The 20,327-nt window shown below is 43.8% G+C and overlaps 1 protein-coding gene across 3 annotated transcripts in view; it reads left to right on the top strand.

Annotated features, from left to right (window-relative positions):
• The window catches only part of SVIL (supervillin), a 190,144-nt gene that overhangs the window by 155,006 nt on the left and 14,811 nt on the right, over positions 1 to 20,327 (top strand). For all 3 annotated transcript variants that reach the window (XM_021719136.1, XM_008071246.2, XM_021719137.1), the window contains 10 exons: positions 1,153 to 1,330; positions 3,405 to 3,577; positions 6,165 to 6,320; positions 7,516 to 7,652; positions 8,275 to 8,422; positions 8,553 to 8,698; positions 10,336 to 10,511; positions 13,667 to 13,811; positions 14,538 to 14,814; positions 19,548 to 19,699. In XM_021719136.1, coding sequence (XP_021574811.1) covers positions 1,153 to 1,330; positions 3,405 to 3,577; positions 6,165 to 6,320; positions 7,516 to 7,652; positions 8,275 to 8,422; positions 8,553 to 8,698; positions 10,336 to 10,511; positions 13,667 to 13,811; positions 14,538 to 14,814; positions 19,548 to 19,699 — 1,688 coding nt within the window. The remainder of the gene's footprint in view (positions 1 to 1,152; positions 1,331 to 3,404; positions 3,578 to 6,164; positions 6,321 to 7,515; positions 7,653 to 8,274; positions 8,423 to 8,552; positions 8,699 to 10,335; positions 10,512 to 13,666; positions 13,812 to 14,537; positions 14,815 to 19,547; positions 19,700 to 20,327) is intronic.

Genomic DNA, 20,327 nt, shown 5'->3' on the forward strand with positions numbered 1-20,327 from the left:
ACTGCACTCCAGTCTGGGCGACAGAGTGAGACTCCAACTCAAAAAAAAAAAAAAGATTGGCTTTTCAAGCTCCAATTCACTTAATCACATACTAAATTGCCGACTCCCAATAATACATTTGAGTCTAAACCCTTGGGATATCATCCAACCAGAATTATGAACTCAGTGATTTTTCTTATAACCTGAGAGCAGATTATTATACGTATGTAAAATCAACATGTTCTTGGGCCTGATAAATTTCGAGTAAGGTAAAAGCTATACTTTTTATAATAACGACTGATTTCTAAAAGAAAATTCTGGTAAATAAATGTTCAAATACATATTTCAATATGAAAGTTAATGAATTACACAAAATAAAAGAATAATTTGCAGAAGTAGCCTTTATTTCTTGAAAAACATGTTCAGTACTTGAAATTTATCAAACACTAGGCACTGGAAGACCCCACTATTGACAGTGACCCCCTAAAATGTTGAAAATGATACAAATAACCACTACTAACCCGAAATATAAAAGTGTAATATAAAAGCTAAACTGGCTAGGCTAAGAATACAACAATTTAGAAGTTTATTAAAATTTATTACACACATCTACAGTAATCTAGGCCATGGGTCAGCAAGCGATGGCCATAGCTGTTCACATTTTTTGTAAAGTTTTATTGGAACACATTTGTATCCATTTGCAAACCTGCTGTCACTAGCTGCCATTGCAGTACAATAGCTGAAGAGGGTAGTTGCAACACAGGCCATTTGCCCATCTGTCCCCTACCATACAAAGCCTAAAATGTTTTCTGCCTGGCCCTTTTCCGTGAAAATTTGCTGACCCCTGATGTATAGAATGAGGCTGGGGCTAGTTCTGGCTGCAGTAGAAACAAGCGCAGGTCCAGGATTGTTCAGTGGGCTTATGTGTGCTGCATGGTCAGCCTCCCTGCCTCTTGCCATTTGACAATGCAGGATTTGTTCTGGTGGCAAATTAAATCCTCATATGAGAAGTCAAATAAGGGCCCAAGCAGCAATCACAGGACCCTGTACATCATTGTCATGCTTTCTCCACTTGGGGAACTTAGGGTGGAAAATAATTTGTAAAATATTGTGAGGCATCACTGGTGTCATAGCTATTATACAACTCTTACGCTATTTGTTGTTTGTTGGCAGTCGGTGGGATGCAGGAGACGGTGCTCACAGTCACTGGGAAATCTGTGAAGGAGGTAATGAAGCTGGATGATGATGAAACTTTTGCCAAATTTTACCGCAGCGTGGATTACAATAGACCAAGAAGCCCTGTGGAGCTGGATGAGGACTTTGACGTCATTTTCGATCCTTACTCCCCCAAGTGAGTTACTTTGATCTCCATCTTTCCGGGAAGAGCACCTCCTTTTTCTGCCTCCACATGGTCCCTTCACCAAAATCTTCCCCACTGCTGCTTTCTTCTTTAGTGGAACTCCATGATAGCCCACTATGGTGTCAAAGCCAGGATGCAGGGCTGTGGGGCCAATGAAACACCCGGACTCCAGGCCAGATGTGCCTACAGGCAGACTACAAGCCCACAGATGTTTTTCCCGTCCCATAAAGGAGGTATCACTGGGCTTTCCACATCACTTGAATATTGTCTTGTAGTTTTTTAGGTTAATATCACTTAGAGATTTCGACACCTGCCTTTCATTTAATGTATTGAATTCTTACGCATAATTTTGAAAAATATTTGGACGGTATGGGCTCAAGTTAGTACAATTAACAAGAGAATCAGTCAAGTGTGTTGCTTAGCTTCTAATTGTATATAAAAGCAGTAGATCTGAGGACTTTCTCAGTGATGTCCAAGGATGTCTCTTCACATGGAAATGTGACTAAACCACCTAAGAAATGTGATTATGGTGTTAGTATTCCATCAGTTGCAAGTGCCAGGAAAAAAACCCAGGTCAAACTGACTTCAGCAAAAGAAAGGTATGGAAGGGTTTAGGGGCTTGCTCACTAGTAAGTGTGGGTGTGACTCGCTTCTAGGGGCTCCTCAAAGTGCAGCCTCTCTCGGGGCTATTTTTCTTGGGCTGGCCTATCTTGGTCAGGCTGTGACTGTGTGGTGGCAGATGGCCACCCCTGCTCTGGATTCACAGGCTGCCTCCTTGCACAAGCAGCTCCTCTTTCCAACATCCCGGCAAAATTTCCGGGTTTGATTTTCTTGGCTCCAGCTTGAGCCCTACGTCCCTCCCTAAGCCATCCCTGGCCAGTGAGATGGAAGATGCCTTTACAGGGCTGAGCTAAGTCTGCATCCCCTCTAGCCATGGAATTGAGGGTGAGGTAGTTTCCCCAGAGGAAGATATAGATGCTCTTTCCAGAAGCAGGGGGCTGGCCACACCCACAGCAATCCTCCACAGTCATCTGTCCCTTTTTACGACATTATTAATGACAGTCTCTACCATCATCATAACTGTTTCTGTAAGCTGCCCCGATAATGCTTTTTTACATATTTCAATTCATTTTGATTTGCATGTATCAATTTCCTCCCTTAAAAACATGAACCATTTGCCATTTCCCACCTTAAAATAATACTTTGGGTATTTACATACATAGTTACTTAGTCGTTTCTTAATCTCCCTGCCCAATGCCATTGTTTAAATCGTTGCATAATAATGTAAACATATATGTATATTCACACACACACAGCAACATTATACAGGCAGAGGCCTTGTAGGCACAGACACTTGTGCCACTGGAGTCGGGAACAGCAGTCGAAACCTGTTAGGAGATCACATAACTGGGTCTTATCACCTCCCAAACTGGTTTTCTGGTTGTGAGAATATGGGGTGGTGGTTTGTGGGCCTATCTTGTTTCAGCATGATCCTCCAAGCAGTGATTATTTTCCAGAGGGGGACAGGGGATCGAGTGAAGGTCAGTCATGGCAAGATGGCTAGGGCACGGAAAGGCTATTGCATGAAGTGGTGGTTTAGTTTGGTTCAAAGAGGATTACATCAAGGAGTGGTGGTCTGCACATTTCTAAAGTGTTTGGCAGTGTCAGAGAAGGAACCACAGGTATATAATTCCAAAGAGAGAATGAAGACCTGTCTACAGGAATGATCAGGAGAGGGCAGAGCTCCCCCACCCTTACAGCTATCTAGCAGAGGAATGAGCTGCCCCAAAGGACCCAATGCCCCTCCAGGCAGATACCGAGGGTCACAAGTGAGTGGGGGCTTCTGTGAGTGACTGGGATCTTGAAATCACTGGCTTGAATCTTCTTTCCATCTCCAAGAATCTGTGACTCCGGGTCAGGGAAGTGATGGTGGAAGGAAGAGCGCTAAGATGTATAATGAAATCAGGAATAAAATCATGGGGCCATTGCTCTGGGTCCAAGAACCGTCGATTAAACAGGGGTGGCATATTGCAGACTGAGACTGAGGCTTTGTTTGGCTCTGCAGGTTGACGTCTTCCGTGGCTGAGCACAAGCGGGCAGTTAGGCCCAAGCGCCGGGTTCAGGCTTCCAAAAACCCCCTGAAAATGCTGGCGGCAAGAGAAGATCTCCTTCAGGAGTACACGGAGCAGAGGCTAAATGTTGCCTTCATGGAGTCAAAGAGGATGAAAGTAGAAAAGAGTGAGTGTTTGGACATCACCCCACGACTGTGTCTGTAAGCTGCTCCAGATATGAACAGATACTCTGTTATTTTAATCTTGTCTTGTTTTCCTGCCTTGTGAAAACCAATACTGGTATTTCGCAGATACCCTTGACATGCAAGTAATATGTTTGTACATACATCTGCATTCTTGCCTAGAAGTTCTGTAACTTCTTTCACACAAATTCTTACAGCATGGGTCATCCATCTGTTCAGTTGGTGAATTCAAATTGTCCAGCTTGGTTGAGTTTTCTTTCAAGAGATTGGAGGAGAAGGATGTTTCTAGGTGTTGTAGTTCAGCTCATTTTTCAGTTCTGTAGAGCCAGACGCAATGTTTCTCCACTTAATCTTATTCAAGAGCAAATCATTTGATCTCTCATGGGAAAATGGCCCAAGTCAATGCTTTTCCTAGTCCTAGAGTTTCATATTATTAAGTAGTGCATAAACCAGTGCTTTTCCATTTGTGCTTGGTAGGAGTCTCAGTGTCTCAGAATTGAGATGTGGGTTGATTGGAGCAGGAGTGTTGGGGTGGGCTGAATGAATGGGGGGTAGCTCCAGCCTCTCTGCTCCCACTTGAGTCTGGGTCACACTGCTTTTCTCTACCCTGTAACATGGAGTTCTGTGGTACTGAAACAGTGGTTTTCTTGGTGGAGGTAATAGCATGCGTAATCTTGGTATTTTTTTTAATATTCTTGCTATAATAATCACTTTTCTATAGCATCCATAAACCTATTTACTAAAGTTTTTCTTAGAAGTATAGTATTTAGAGGAAGTAATTGAATATTTTAATTATAACTGGGTTACTAAGAAAGTGATTTTCAGAATGACTACACTATATGAATTGTCAGGTCATGTTCTGTTTCCTCAAACTTAATTTCAGCAAAGGATTTTTCTGAATTTCTCTCCAGCATATACACTTTTTAAAACAATAAGTTGGAAAAATAAAGATTTGTTGGTACAAATGTTACGTACTTTTTTTCTGTTTCCACTTTTGGGGTACTCTGGATGGCTGAGTGATGACTAACTGACCCAGAGATATTTGCTGGTCTGCACTGAAAACCCAGCATCATGTAATTACAAGCTTAGGTCTGACAGTAGAGGACCTCAAGATATCAGCTAGTTGGTCACTTTGCCTCCAGAAAAAAAGTAGAACCTATTACCATATGAAGACATTTAGTGGCTGGGCAAGGTGCCTCACACCTGTAACCTCAGTACTTTGGGAGGCTGAATCAAGAGGATTCCTTGAGTCCAGGAGTTCAAGGTTAGCCTGGGCAATATAGCAAGACTCCATCTCTACAAAAATAAGTTAAATTAAGAATTATCCAGGTGTGATGGTGCACACCTATAGTCCCAGCTCCTTGGGAGAGGCTGAGGTGGAAGGATCACTTGAGCCTAGGCATTCAAGACAGCAGTGATTGCCTTACTCATACCTAAAAAAATATGGCGCAAAAGCTATAGACAAAATTTAATGCTTCATACAGGTATGAAAGCAATATAAAATATCAATAAATCATGCCAGAATAAAATACTTCTAAGAAAGGTGGGATTATTATAGGCGTGCCAAAAATGTTCAATGTTAATCTGTCAAAAGGTGAAAAATGTCTTCAAATTAAAGTGAAAATAACACCAACAGCACATTAAATAAGATATGGTAATAAGTTAAGGAATAGAAATTCAATTTAAGTAAAATTCAGTGTAAGTAAAATAGAAATAATAGGATACTACCTATATATAATCCTATGTATTTACCCCGAAATAATAGCAAGCATCATCTTAGAAAATGAAACATTAAAGTCATTTTCATCTAAAAAAAAAAAAAAGACTGAGTGAGCTATGATTGCACCAGTCCAGCCTGGGCAACAAAGCAAGATCCTGTCACTGAAAAAACAAGAAAAAAAAAGAAAAAGAAAAAGCCTTTGGTGAAAGACATCTATCAGTCATCCTAGGGAATACATTTCAAAGTCTAAAAATTATTAGAGTTTATAACAGCTTTCAGAGGAATTGCAACACATTAATTTCACTCCTAGTTTTATATGAAAGTAGCTAGTCCACGTTGTCACTCAGTTTGTGTCCCTCTGCATGGTGAAGTGTGACACTTGTCAACAAGCAGTTTGTACTCTCAGTTCTGCATTTAGTCTTCACACAGTGGTTGAGTGTTGACCTGCACAGACCATCAAACTCCAATGTGTTGCCCCCAGGATAGCCTTGAAAGACGTTTTCAGAGAAATGAAGTTTCAATAACCCACCGAACATGTGTGATCTTTCTACAGCCCTTCGGTTTTGTGCCAACATTCCATGTATTTTGAATATGAGTAAAAACTGATCTTTATTAAATGAGAGCAGACTTAAAGTAGCTTTGTACGCCTTAATGTTCACTTTGATTTATTTTAAATCTCTACATTATCAGACCAGGAGGCACTGCTGTGAAAGATAATTTACTGTTCTAAAATATCAATTTAAAATAAAGAATATAAAAAAAAAGAAAGACAAAGGCAGTGAGTCAGTGGCAATCATTTCCAGTTGTAAACATTGGGCCTTCAACTACTGTTTCCTTATTTACCTGCCCAGTGTCTTCCAACTCCAACTTCTCAGAGGTCACTCTGGCAGGTTTAGCCAGTAAAGAAAACTTCAGCAACGTCAGCCTGCGGAGTGTCAACCTGACCGAGCAGAACTCCAACAATAGCGCAGTGCCCTACAAGAAGCTGATGCTGCTACAGGTCAAAGGTATCTCAGAGCGGCGGGATGGAATGTCATGATGGCCAGTGGCTTCTCACGGGGGCGGGAATGTGTGCTTTTTGAAACTCTACTGGATGCCGTGCCAACTCCTCTCACTTAAGTGTCCCCAGATCCCACAGGGCAGGAAATACTCTGCCCACTGGGGCTGCAAGAGGTCAGTAACATGCCTGGGGTTACGGCAGCTGATGGGTGTACAGAACAAGATTCAAACCTGGGTCTCCCCCATTCCAGAATCCCAGCTTTCATTCCTGCTGCCCCATGACCCCGCCACACATTGCCATGTAGTCACGGGGTGCACCCTAAGCAGGGTGGTTCCCTGCCCTCTCCTCAGTTTTCCTTGTGGTGATCAGCTAGAGACAATGCAGGCCAGAGGGGGAGAGGCACTTTCCCCTCCAGCGCCCTTCCTGTTCATAGTAAGGGAGACTTGAGACTCCCAGGGACCCTCTGGGCCATAAGGAGAGAGACCCTGCTTCCTCCTGGTAGCCACCCCTCTAGATGAGTCCTCAGGAGGAGGACTGACACCGTATCCTCTGCCTCTGGGAGGGTTTCAGATGTGTTTCTGCATAAAAACTGTCCCTTTTCATATATTTAAAAATACTTGTTACAAGCTCAAGTAACCAATCTCTGTCCCAGGTTCTAACTCAGAGACTGGTAGTGTACTTGTGGAAAGATTGAAATCAACAAATCATTTAGGCCGCCTCCAAGCTGCTTCCCATCGAGATGATCTGTGGTTTATAGTCAAAACTCCTGGAGGACAATCCCACAGGAGGGCATGTGTGCCTTTCTCTGCAGCGTGACTGGCAGATGTTAATGGGTGTAAGAGATGGGACGGGTGGAAGGAAAGGCCCTAGAAGAGTGAAGGAGTGAAAAGAAGCATGTTTTCTCCTTTCCTGGGAGCCTTGAATAATACATACACATGCTGTAAAAACACTGAGAATTGTCCTGAGAAGCATGGTGACATTTGAGAAAGCACTAAGTGGGAAGTAGTTGCTAGATAATGCTATCATGGTGCCTATGTTACCCCCTTTCCCCCACCATGTCACCCTGGGTCATGGGAACTAGTGTTAGTAGACAGGACTCTCTGGAACTGACAGAGTCCCCAGCAGGGATGCTTCAGATGTGAGGTGCGCCCTTGTCCCCACTCCCCTGTCTGGAAAGAAGGTGACTCTCCCTTCATGTTCAGGAAGAAGACACGTGCAGACCAGGCTGGTGGAACCTCGAGCTTCGTCGCTCAACAGTGGGGACTGCTTCCTCCTGCTCTCCCCCCACTACTGCTTCCTGTGGGTGGGAGAGTTTGCAAATGTCATAGAAAAGGCTAAGGTTGGTATCTGGAAAATAAAAATTCTTTAGTTAACCTCTCCTTTATACACGTAGAATGCTCTTCCAGCTGTCAGATCAAGCATTAGAAAGCTTCTCACATGCCAGGTGTTTCACTCAAACTAGAAGGGATAGGTAGGTAGTAGTATTTATTCTTCTGAATGTCTCTCCAACAAGCTTTCATTAGGTGCTTAAGTGGGATCTTTTAGGACTATGACCTATACCTCCAGTGTTTAAATCCTGGTTTTATTCTCACTTCTGTGTAAGAAAGACATTAGCCTCACTTCAAAGTTTCTCTATCCAGGCACCTATGAAGTTCTGCCACAGACCTATTGAGCGAGAATCCCATGGGGGTAAAGCCCAGAGAATGGCATTTTCTAAAAGCTTCCCATGTGCCCTGTTAAAGATTGAGAAATGTTGCTCTAAAGAATTGATACCCATGAGTCCTTTAGTTACATTTTCTTGACTTTATTGAAAATACCCAATAACTAGCATCCACCCATATCTGTAGTCACACAGGTTTCTTTTCAGACACACACCGTTTCTTTTCTCTGATTTTGACATGTGCCACTCTGTCTAGCCATGGGCTTTTCTTCCAGGTAATTGTGTTCATCTCTTTTTTTAGGCCTCAGAACTTGCAACGTTAATTCAGACAAAGAGGGAGCTGGGTTGTAGAGCTACATATATCCAAACCATAGAAGAAGGAATTAACACACACACTCATGCAGCCAAAGACTTCTGGAAGCTCTTGGGTGGCCAAACCAGCTACCAATGTAAGAGTTTACTATATTTCAGAGATTGAATGCAACTTGAAACCTCCTTTCTTTTCTCTTGGATAATTTTTCTAAACCAGCTACTTTGTAATATTAAATGTGATATTCTCTTACTGTTCTTATCCCAAAGCTGCTGGAGACCCAAAAGAAGATGAGCTATATGAAACAGCCATCATAGAAACAAACTGCATTTACCGTCTCGTAGATGACAAACTCGTCCCAGATGACGACTACTGGGGGAAAATTCCTAAGTGCTCCCTTCTGCAACCAAAAGAGGTATGGGCTCTACCTCCAGTAAGAAAGCACATCTAAAGCACTCTACATATGGCTGTCCAATAAAATGGATAGTTAGTGCCTAGTAAAAGTTGCCAGTGTTAGTTCTCACTGTAGAATATTCACAGCTTCTTTTTTGGGGGAGTGAGGGGCTCGCTTTCTTGTCCAGGCTGGAGTGCAGCAGGATGACCATGATGATCATGGTTCAGCCTTGACTTCCCAAGCTCAGGTGATCCAACTTATCATCTCAAGTAGCTGGGACTACAGGCACACACCACCACAACCAGCTAGTTTTTAAAATTTTTTGTAGACATGAGGTTTTGCTGTTTGCCTAGGTTTGTTTCAAACTCCTAGGCTCAAGCAATTCTCCCACCTTGGTCTACCAAAGTGCTGAGTTTGCAGGTGTGTGCCACCACACCCAGCTTTCATGGTTTAATAAAAGGATATTTGTGATTTCAAACCATTACTTACATCTTAAATACCAAGATAGAATTTAGAATATTGTTCAGAGGCAGCATGGATCTTGGAAGGCTTTTCTATTTTAAGAAAAATGAAAATGTGACTTAATCCTAGCTCTTGCATTTTGTATAAACACTAAATAAAATAAAGTCCTTACATTTGAGGAGCAATAGATAAATGTATATGTGATTTCTGGATTTTATACCAGTACATATTTATTAATTAGATATATTTCTAGTATCATTAGGTATGCTAAGTGTTGAGAAAAATGTAGAAGACACATAGGGACTTAAATTTCATAGGATAGAAGAGTATTATCATGTAATCCAAAGCTAGGTTGAGTGTATGATATATATGGGCACTGAAATGGGGGGGGAAAGTCACAGAAAAAGAAATAATCGGAATAATTTTAAAGAAAAGGTGAAAATTGAGCCTAGTTTATAGTTCAGTAATACAGCAGTGTGGATTCCTGGCGATGAAGGGAGATTTATTCTAAGAGAAAGAATAGAACAAACCACAGGGATGAAATTAAGAAATAGCGTTACATTCATGTATTCATTCAGCACTTAGTATAAAACTCCTGCTGTATGTATCATGTATAACATGGTCCTTAAGGATCTTGGAATTGTATACCAGAGAGAAGACGTCATGGAATCTGAGCATGTATAAAGTGGCCTGTATATGCTAAGTGAATGAATGAGCAACTGAGGGAGAGAGAAACAAGGGAGAGGGAGGAAGGAAAGAAGACAAGAAGATGTACTTGAATAGCTCTTTCATGAATCCAAAGTTGTAGGCAGTTTGAGAGTTCAGAGTAGGGAATGTTAGCTTGGGCATTTGTTTTTGGGTTTTGTTTTTTTTTTAAGGGATAAGGTCTCGCTGTTTTGCCCAGACTGGTCTCAAACTCCGGGCTCAAGCTGATCCTCTTACCTCAGGCTCTCAAAATGCTGAGATTACAGGCATGAGCCACCACACCCTAGCTTGGACATTTAGTACATTGGAAGAGGAAATCAGACCCCTAAGCAGAGACTACCTTGGCAGTGCAGTGCCAGCTGCAATCATGTGACCCTTCTTGTCTCCACTAGGATTTGTGTCCTCACCCATTTGATTCACTGTCTGCAGAAACCTTGACTCACTGGAGCACATTCTTGAAGCTAACAAATTATTTTGTGCCATTTCCCCAGGTACTGGTGTTTGATTTTGGTAGTGAAGTATATGTGTGGCATGGGAAAGAAGTCACATTAGCACAACGAAAAATAGCATTTCAGCTGGCAAAGCACTTATGGAATGGGACCTTTGACTATGAGAATTGTGACATCAATCCATTGGATCCTGGAGAATGCAACCCGCTCATCCCCAGGTACTCCCGTGCTCATGGTCTGGCTCTGCAAACAGACAGATTCCCCCTGCAAGCCTCAGTTCTCAACACGATCCTCTACTGTCGCTTTTTGTACATTTCAGTTTTTATAAGTGATTACGTGCAGAGGACAGTGAATATTCGCAAAAAGAACACGTCTTTAACTTTTACCTAACTCATATAGAAGTATGGATGTTGTTGTATTCATAGTGTTCTGGAAGAGGTTTGTGTTCTATTTAATGTCTTGAAGGGAAAAGATAGTTCCCACCTGCAACATCCCCAGTGCTGTTGGACAGATGAGCAGCAATTGTTTAAACAAATCACATGCTGACATGAAAGGCTTCCCGGGATCTGGAATTCAGCCATAGATCTGAAGGTGCAAAAGCAACACATAGCCTTCTAATTTCATGCCTTCCCAGCACAGCTCTGGAATTCCAGGTTTTCCTTGGCAGCAGATGATATTTATGCTTTTATGCCTTTGGGGGAGGGACAAAGGAGAATATGGTATTAATTATTGCAATTTTAATATTCCCTATAGTATACTGAACTTTTAAAAGTCATTTTGGGGCCAGACATAGTGGCTCATGCCTGTAATCCCAGCACTTTGGGAGGCCAAGGTGAAAGAATTACCTGAGCCCAGGAATTCAAGACCAGCCTGGGCAACATGGCAAGACCTTATCTCTATAATAAATAAATTAATTCATTAACCAGGCCTGGTGACACACACCTGTAGCCCCAGCTACTTGGAAGACTGAGGCAGAAGGATTGCCTGAACCCAGCAGGTCGAGGCTATGGTAGCTGTGATTATGCCAATGTACTCCAACCAACTCCTCATAAATAAATAAATAAATATCTAGTCATTTTGGCAAGTCCATAGAATATGCACAACTCTAAGAAATATGATTATAAATAAAGTAATTCTTACATGCAAATAATTGTTTAACTATCAGACCAAAAAGATAAAAATACTTTTTAACTAAGTGTGCCGTATAATAAATTAGAAATGGATATGCTACCAGATACTATAGAATACTGAATACCAAACAACTTCCTTTTGATGTTTCCCACTGAACTAGTATACAAATTTCAACTTTCTGGGGCAGGCGCGGTGACTCACACCTATAATCCCAGCACTTTGGGAGGCTGAGGTGACAGGATTACCTGAGCCCATGGGTTTGAGACCAGCCTGCACAACTTGGCAAGACCTCATCTCTACAATAAATCAAGAAAAATTAGCCAGACATGGTGGCACATGCCTGTAGTTCCAGCTACTTGGAAGGCTGAGGCAGGGATCTCCTGAGTCCAGCAGGTTGATGCCACTGCCCTCCAGCCTGGGCAGCAGAGTGAGACTCCAATTCAAAAAAAAATTTTTTTTTCAACTTTCCTTCCTAGTTTCCTACTTTAAAATCCAATTATTGATTTTATTATTAATTATCATGATAGGAATCATTTAAAAATATGTCTATGTGGTGAATAATTTTAAAATCCTTTTTAAGCAAATGCACATTTAACATTGGTGCTGTAACAACTAGTGTTTTAAGAACTAACGCTAGGACTAAAAAGATTATTTTATTTGGTATGGTGAAAGAAAAATACGGCTGAAGCATAAAATCCCTATGATGGTCAGTTTATATTAAACAGTGACATAATCCCAGGTCTGAAGGTAGATACGTGAGCACCTAGCCCCTGGTTTTCAACATCTCTGAGACAGAATCACTAGGGGAGCTTTAAAAAAAAAATGCATTTGCTGGACCCAGCCCCAGAGATGTGTTTTCAGTGTGTGAGGGTTGGTACTTACGTGTTTGTGTGTCTTAAAAGCTCCCAGGGATTTTAAGGTACAGCCATTACACACACCCAGCCCCTCCTAACAAACGAGGAGGCTGAGCTCTCCAGCATGGTTCCAACCTGTGAGCCAGGAAGGCAGTGGAGAGATGCCCCGGCCCCTGCTGCAGGTGTATACCTGTCACACTGCAATCTGCTGGTCTGTCCTAAAGCTTCAAAGTGTAAAAGACAGATTTCTAAAGCGGAAGCCAGGAACCCTTTCTGGAGTCATGTTAGCAACTCTGCAGAGCAGGATTTGCATAAAAGACAGTCCTTCAGCTATTTTTTTGATAAAGACGAGAGCCTTTCAAGGCAGCCATGAGCTCTCCATAGTTGCTAATGTTTGGTTGTGAAAGTCCCATGAGAGCACGAGGTGGAGTATTTGTGTTCTGCATTTATCCTTTCCACTTCCTTTGAGACTGGCAGCTTTTTTGATGTGCCTCAGTGGTGACTGTCCTCCTGACCAAACAGAAAGTGCCTGAAGCAAGGTCACAGCAGGCACAAGCAGCTCTGCTGTTTGGTCCCATGGGCCCAGGTCACACCAGAGATGAATTTTGGGGGATGAAAAATACCTGCACGTGACCCTTGGGGCTGTGCCCTCTCCAGCCTGGATTTTCTCAGCTCCATCTTTTTCTATGTCTCCTATGTTCTTGGGCTCAGTATCCAATTCTGAAATCCTGAGCCCACAGGAGGCTGCCCGGTTGGGCTGGGCCGCTCCCTTCCCTGAGTCTTTGTGCTCTCTCCGCCTGCCACTGTAGCCAGTGGTCTAGAAATAAGTGTGTACAAATTCACTTTATGAAATATGAAAGTATGTTCATTTTAGTAATGGGGTATCTCTATCAGGAAAACTTCATTGTAACATGACTTAAAATAATAGAGAATTCAGGGTGAACTGTCAACTCCCCACATCTCTTAATTAATTGGAGGGAAACTTGTGCACCTGCAGGTCACTGGGCCACATGAAGCAGGCGAGTAAGGTACGCACGCGGCTCTTGCCTTTGCTGAGCTCCCAATCCAGTGTGTGCTCCCAATCCAGTGTGCACTCCCAGGCCATCCAAAACAGGAACTTGCCAGAGTGCAAGAAAAGTCCAGCCCTGACATGGTTCCCATCCCATTTGGACACACCTCCGTGGACACAAGGCTTTGGGCTAAAATAATAAAATGTCGCTTATTTGGTAAAATACATTAAATAAATCGTGTATTCTATATACCGCTTAATGTATTTTGAGGTTTTTTTTTTTCAGTTTGCTAGATTCCTCTATTTTAGCATAGCTTAATCTTGGTTCTCTTCCTGTCTACTCCCTACCCACCCACCCACCCACCTACCCACCCTGCAGAAAAGGACAGGGGCGGCCTGACTGGGCGATATTTGGGAGACTTACTGAACACAATGAGACTATTTTGTTCAAAGAGAAGTTTCTGGATTGGACAGAACTGAAGAGACCTAGTGAGAAGAATACCGGGGAGTTTGTCCAGCAGAAGGTATTCCAGGTGCTCAGCCTCAGACTCCGGGCTTGGTTTGGGTCTCAACAGAGGGCCTTGATGTAAAATGATCACATTAGAGTAAGCAGTATATCCATCAGCCCATGGATTTGTCATTTTCTTATGGGGAGAACATCCAAAAGCCTCCTTTCTAGCTATTTTGTAATATACAGTACTTCACTGCTAACCACAGTCACCACAGTCACTGTGCAATAGGACACCAGAATTTACTCTTCCTGTTCAGTTGTCACTTTGTACCCATTGATCAGCCTCTCTCATCCCCTTGCCTTATCCCGCATACAACAAATACACATGTTAAGATACTCCATACAAAAATATACAGTAATACTGTGTCAATTTTGTTAATTTTTAAAATTAAAAAATAAGAGATAACCCCCCCACAAAGTGACCTCAAAGCTAAAAACCTTCCCAGGATCCACTAGGTGAACAGCAAACTGGTCTCCAGTTATAATCCAACTCCAGGAGGTGAAAATAGCCCCATTTGTACCCGTTCTCAGCATCCCATGCACTATTGCGTCGATGGGTTTTTAGGTCTCCCAGAGTCTTTCTGGAAATGCAGTCTTCCCCTAAATGCAGTTAGATGCCCCAAGACAACGTGTGGAAGCTGTGTTTTTACACTGTCCCAGTTGAAATATCGTGGAGCTTGGCAAGGAATGGCTGTGGAAACAGAGGCAGCTGAACCAACATTTTCGTGTTCCCTTGTAGGAAGACCCCAGGGCCGACATCAAGCCCTACGATGTGACGCGGATGGTGCCCGTGCCCCAGGCGGCGGCAGGCACCGTGCTGGATGGGGTGAACGTTGGCCGTGGCTATGGCCTGGTGGAAGGGCCCGACAGGAGGCAGTTTGAGATCACCAGTGTCTCTGTGGATGTGTGGCACATCCTGGAATTTGATTACAGCAGGCTCCCCAAGCAGAGCATCGGGCAGTTCCATGAGGGGGATGCCTATGTGGTCAAGTGGAAGTACATGGTGAGCACCGCAGGTTAGTGAGCACTCTCATTTTCTTCCAGCCCACAGGGGCCTGGCCCAGCAGCCCTGGAGCAAGCTTCTCAGGGCCCTGCCATGCTACATGCCGGTCATGGGCCTCTCAGAGACACTTAGTCAACCCTAGGGATGAAAAGAAGTTGGGCCAAATTCCTGACAACCTCCGATGTGCACTTACGGAAATCAAGCTTGCATGCAAGGCTTCTCTGCTGCCCGCCCTCCCTCCTCTCCCCATCACCGGAGCTTTTCTAGGAAAGTGATGATTTGCCTCCAAATGATATTTACTATGTGGCTGTGTGCTGCTTCAATTAAAGTCGTTAAGTAGAGCATATCTGGATGATTTAAAACTGGAACCAAATGCTGGCATAACGTTATAGTAAATACACACATACAAGATTTATTTAAAAAGTAAAAGAGGCTGTTTCCTCTGAGGCTGAGCACACTAGCAGTGCTTTGTGGATCTGGCATAAAAAATACATCGTCAAACTCCCTGGTTCCTGTCAGTGAAATACTCCATAGCAAAGCTTTCAGTTGGATGCTTGGTGAGGGGAGGAGAAACCATGAACTTTGGAGAAATGGTCCCTTTTCCCTGTCAAGAAGTCACCTTTGTCCACAGCTTCTCATCCCCCCCAGTTAGGAGAGCGCATCACAACTCTGACTGCCACTCCCAAGAGAGCTTTTCACCTTCCTACAGCTCCCTGGCTGTCCAGGACTGGCTGCCCCCAAGGCCACAGGAAGCGAAGGCGGTCATTTACTGCTCAGACATCCATAGGCTCGTAATCATGTGATTTATTTCCTGATTTATCAAACATGAGTCTCAATCAATTGACAGCATTTCCTGAGCGCCTACTCTGTATAAGGCACAGTTTGTAGGGACTAAGTGACATTTCGGACCCTACCTCCAACAAGTGTAGGATATTAATGACACTGAGACAAGTGCAGGGAGAGGTGACCATCCTCCATGTGATGTGAATCACTGGAGACTGGACCCAATAGCAGGAGGACAGCCCCGCAAACTGCAGCCTGAGCAGCCAGGCATGATTGGGCTGGTGACAGTGAGGGTTGACAGGGCAGCATGGTATGCAGAGTCTGGGCCCCAGCACCCGATGCAGGAGTCGTGAGTTTGGCTACAAGAGGAACTGACTCGAGCTTGGGCTACCAAACACCCCAAACTTCAGGGGCTTCTTAAACACAAGTAGGAATGGGATCTTCCAGGGCCTGGGTAGCTCCAGCCTCTCCTTCCAGGGAGTGGTGAGGTGTCAGATGAGGACTCCTGCAGGAGGGGCATTTCTCACCTGCTTAGTTACTCATGAGTGATCTAGCGACTGGAACTGCTCCCTTTTCGTAAGGACATCCTGTACCTTGGAGGAAAGGCTACAGGCACTGGGACCCTAGGGCCTGGGTTGTAGAATCACAGTCCCTTACTTACCAGTTACTTCACCTGTCCGAGCCTTAGTTTTCTTACCCGGAAAATGGGGGTTCTGATACCTAGCTCACAGGATGTTATAATCTGGTTTATAGGATATTTAGCAGGGCGCCTGGCTCGTGTTCACACTGTAGGTGTAGGAAAGACTCAGCCCTCATGACTTTAGGAGCAGCAGCATAATTACCATGTATACCTTGAAGATAAGGTGGCAATTCCCAGAGTCATAGTGGATTTAAGCCCCTGATCTGATGCAAAGGTGACAGGCTATAGTAATAACCTTTGCTGTTGGTGGCAGTGAAGATAATAAGGGGAATCTCGTGTGTTTGGGGATCTTCACACCTTTGGAGCTGTGGAACTGAGAACTTTAAGGAACAAACTTTAAAGACACCCGTAGTTTCCATTCTTAAAATGCAGAAAGGGAAATGTATGTTGTTTAAAACAAGAGTAAGTTTTGAAATTTAGTCATTTTCTTACCTTAGCTGTTAGTTATGAGAAAGCTGTAATAATAGTCAGTGAATGAATGAATAAAATTGTATTAGAGTGAATTAACTAAAATCAAATGATGCTAAGACTGCCAGGACCTTCACGGACTGTTGACTTGGAGACCCCTAAGAATCATAGTTTGGCTCAGGCGATTCCTTTCTCTATTTCTTCCCAAGAAACACAGTGTGTACCTCACAGCCAGCTCTAGCAACATCTTTATGAGCAAAGTTACAATTTTGAGAAAGTCCAGCTGCAGAGAATTGAGTTAGACCAGGGAGCGTTCAGATTCCAGACCATCCCTCTAGGAGCAGAGGAACACAGCCCAATGGCATTTGCAGCTGCTCTGTAGCCATCACTGGAGCCAGGTGACACCCCTTGGTGACAACCACTCCAGCTCCTCCATCACTCCTGTCCCATGGGGACCACACCTACAAACAGGACTGAGTCAGCGCTGAGGGCTCTCCTCTGCGCTGGGTCAGCAGACAGCTGCTCGGGGTGCCCAGTGAGGCTGGGTCAGGCTTTCTGGAAAGTGACACAGGCTGAGTTCCTATAAATAGGTGGTTCTGTCCTATTTATAGGACATGAGCAGTTCTTCATACCTCTGTGTTCTATTACTCCTAAATATAACTACTGGTAACAAATTTACTCTTGAAGAAGTTATTATTTTTTAGAGAAAGGGTCTTGCTCTGTGGCCCAGACTGGAGTGCTATAGCATGATCATAGCTCACCACAGCCTCAGTTTAGAATTCTTACAAATAAAAACATAGGCTCTACATTTCTAAAATTAAAAATTAATAAATACACTAAAATTAAGTTTATATAGTACTAAACTTGCATATGTTAAGGATAATTAGTGAAATGTCTGTTTTATGAAGTACCTTTAAGGCAATACAGTGCAATTTTAGGTTTATACACTCAAGTCTAGTTTAGAATATTAGGGTATGATGGTGGTTATTTAAGTGTGAATACATATTTATATAATGTATTGGAGTACTAATAAATTCTAAGGTCTATATAAACCGTTGTGATCTATTTTAAGCGTATCTTTCCCCAGTAATCAAGCTAACATGATGAATTTTCACTACTTTGAGGAATGGAATTGTTAACCAAAGGCAAACTTCTGTTGCTAAGTAAATTAGCAGATATTTCCATTGAGTGGCTTCCAAATTCATTGTGGGGATTTATAATCTACTCATTGGTGGTTTGTGTGTAACTTGGCTCTCTCAAAACACACAAACTTGACCATTTCAGATCCACAGTAGATGGCACCAGAGGCTGTTCTTAGTCAAAATACTTTAAGAAATTATTAGAATCATTTATGAAAATTGAGTTATGTATACTTTGCTAAACAAAGGACCAAAAATCTATGTTCCCTGACATTTTAAGAATTTCAGTGAGCTTTCTTCTTACCTTTAAACCTCAATGCAACTGAGATTTTATAAATGGAATTGGAGCTGAGAAGAAATTAAGGGAATATAGAATTCATTTTTAACACGCATGTGCCAACCAACTGCATTCTTCCACTGTTGATTCCCACTCACCTGGGCCTTTGAGTCAAGAACTTGAAGCCCAACATGGTGGTTCATGCGTGTAGTCCCGGCTACTTGGGAGGCTGAGGTAGGAAGATTGCTTGGGGCCAGGTGTTTGAGACTGCAGTGTGCTATGGTCCTGCCAATGTACTCCAGCCTGGGCAGCAAAGCAAGACCCCATCTCTAAAAAAGAAAAAAAGAATTTGGTCTCCTGACCTCACTTAGCCTAGAAGGTTCTGCTTCCTGATGGCCCTCATCAGGTCTCTTCCATCTCCTCACAAGACCTTCCCTCAGCAGGCAGTCCATTAACCCAGTCCTGCCCAGTGGCATCTCTCGTCCTCATAGCACTTATCACCGTCTAAAATTGTCTTGCTCATCTGTTTGTTTATTAGAATGAAAGCATGGAAGTTGTTTGTCTTGTTCATCATTGTAGCCCCCATTTCCTGAAGAGTCCCCGCTCAGTGAATATTTTTTGAATGAATGAATGAAAGAAGGGAATCTAGAGTAAGATATGTCCCTAAAGGTAGAGATGCTGAGGTCTGCAATGCGGTCTAAAATGCCCCTTGACCAGTTAACCTTCCATGGCCACTCCCCAAGCAAGCGGTTGGCTCTTTCTCCTGCATGTTCACTGCACGCCTATGAGGTACCTGCCACAAGGACCAGTGGCTCTTAATCCAGGCAACAGCCCAGTGGCAAACGTGAAATCCCAGATTATTTTAGGAAGGTGGTAGTCAGCAGTCTATCTCCTGTATTTCTGACAGAACTTGGCAACATCCAAGTTTTCTCTTTTTCACTAGAATGGTTTTAGCAGTCTGCATTTTTCCTTTATGTTTAAAGCTGGTCCAGCTGCTGTTTTTGGTACCTGCTCTCTAACAGCTAATCATTTGCCAAAGAGTAGAGTCATAGGGAAGATGTGTTTGTGTCTGTGTGAGCCCTTGGTTCTGCTTTGATGGTCACCAAACACTGGAAGAAATGATTCTGTCACATTCTTGGCGTGGTCTGCCGTCTTCCTCTGGGATGACGGGTGTTTTTCTTAGGGTATCGGTTGGGCCCTTCAGATCATCTTTCTCCACTCTGGAGGACTCAGCTCAGGGAGCTGGAGGAAGGGTGGCCTCTGTCTTCCCATGGTCTGACAGGCCTTCCTTCCAGGTGTGAGTGGTTTCTCCTCAGCCCAGGCCTGAGACTATCTCTTCACCCATGGTCCTTTGAGGCCCTGGAGAGGTGAGCAGGACTTGCTTCTCCTCAGGCTTCCCAACTGCTGACCTGACTTTCGGGCACCCTGTGTGTTTGCAGTGGGAAGCCGGCAGAAGGGAGAGCATACCGTGCGGGTGGCTGGCAAGGAGAAGTGTGTCTACTTCTTCTGGCAAGGCCGCCACTCGACTGTGAGCGAGAAGGGCACGTCGGCGCTGATGACGGTGGAGTTGGACGAGGAAAGGGGGGCCCAGGTGAGTCCTCCCACCGAGACCCAGAGGGGCATCCATCCCAGGGAGCTGAGGATGTGCCCTGGCCCTGCCATTCTGATTCTACTGAGTGAGGACCAGGCCACCCAAAGGTTCTAGGCCCCATGTGTTCCCCCTGCTTCCCAGGCTGCAGTGTAGGATCCAAGACAGAGCGTTGTGTCTGCAGATAGTAAACCCACAACAAGCCCAAAGAGCCGATAAGGAACTTTGAAAGGTTCGCTCAACTCATCGTCAGGAGGTATAAGTGAAACAAGATTCCCTCATCTGCTTCTAAAAGTGGTGGCGACTTTTTAGAGAGTAGATCGGGCTGGCAAGGAGGCTCGCAGGAAGAAGACCCTCACATGCTTCTGGTGGGAAATGTGACTGGAACAGCCATCCTGAAGAGCAGGTTTGGCTCAAGAACCCTAAAAACTCGATCAGATATTCCATTTACACAGATCCACCTGGGGGGAATACCTGAAATTCCTCACAGCAGCCCCGTGGTTTTTCTGGAACTCATCAGAGCGAGCCACCCCTCGCCCTCTGCCACACAGACTGAGGTCTATTTGGGTTCCAGGCCTCCAGCACCCATGTGGGGACCCCAGGTACCCCTTCTAGCTCCTGCTGCTCTCAC

This window comes from Carlito syrichta, unplaced genomic scaffold, assembly GCF_000164805.1.
Source record: "Carlito syrichta isolate Samal-C Ts95f unplaced genomic scaffold, Tarsius_syrichta-2.0.1 Scaffold314254, whole genome shotgun sequence".
In the NCBI taxonomy this organism is placed as follows: domain Eukaryota; kingdom Metazoa; phylum Chordata; class Mammalia; order Primates; family Tarsiidae; genus Carlito; species Carlito syrichta.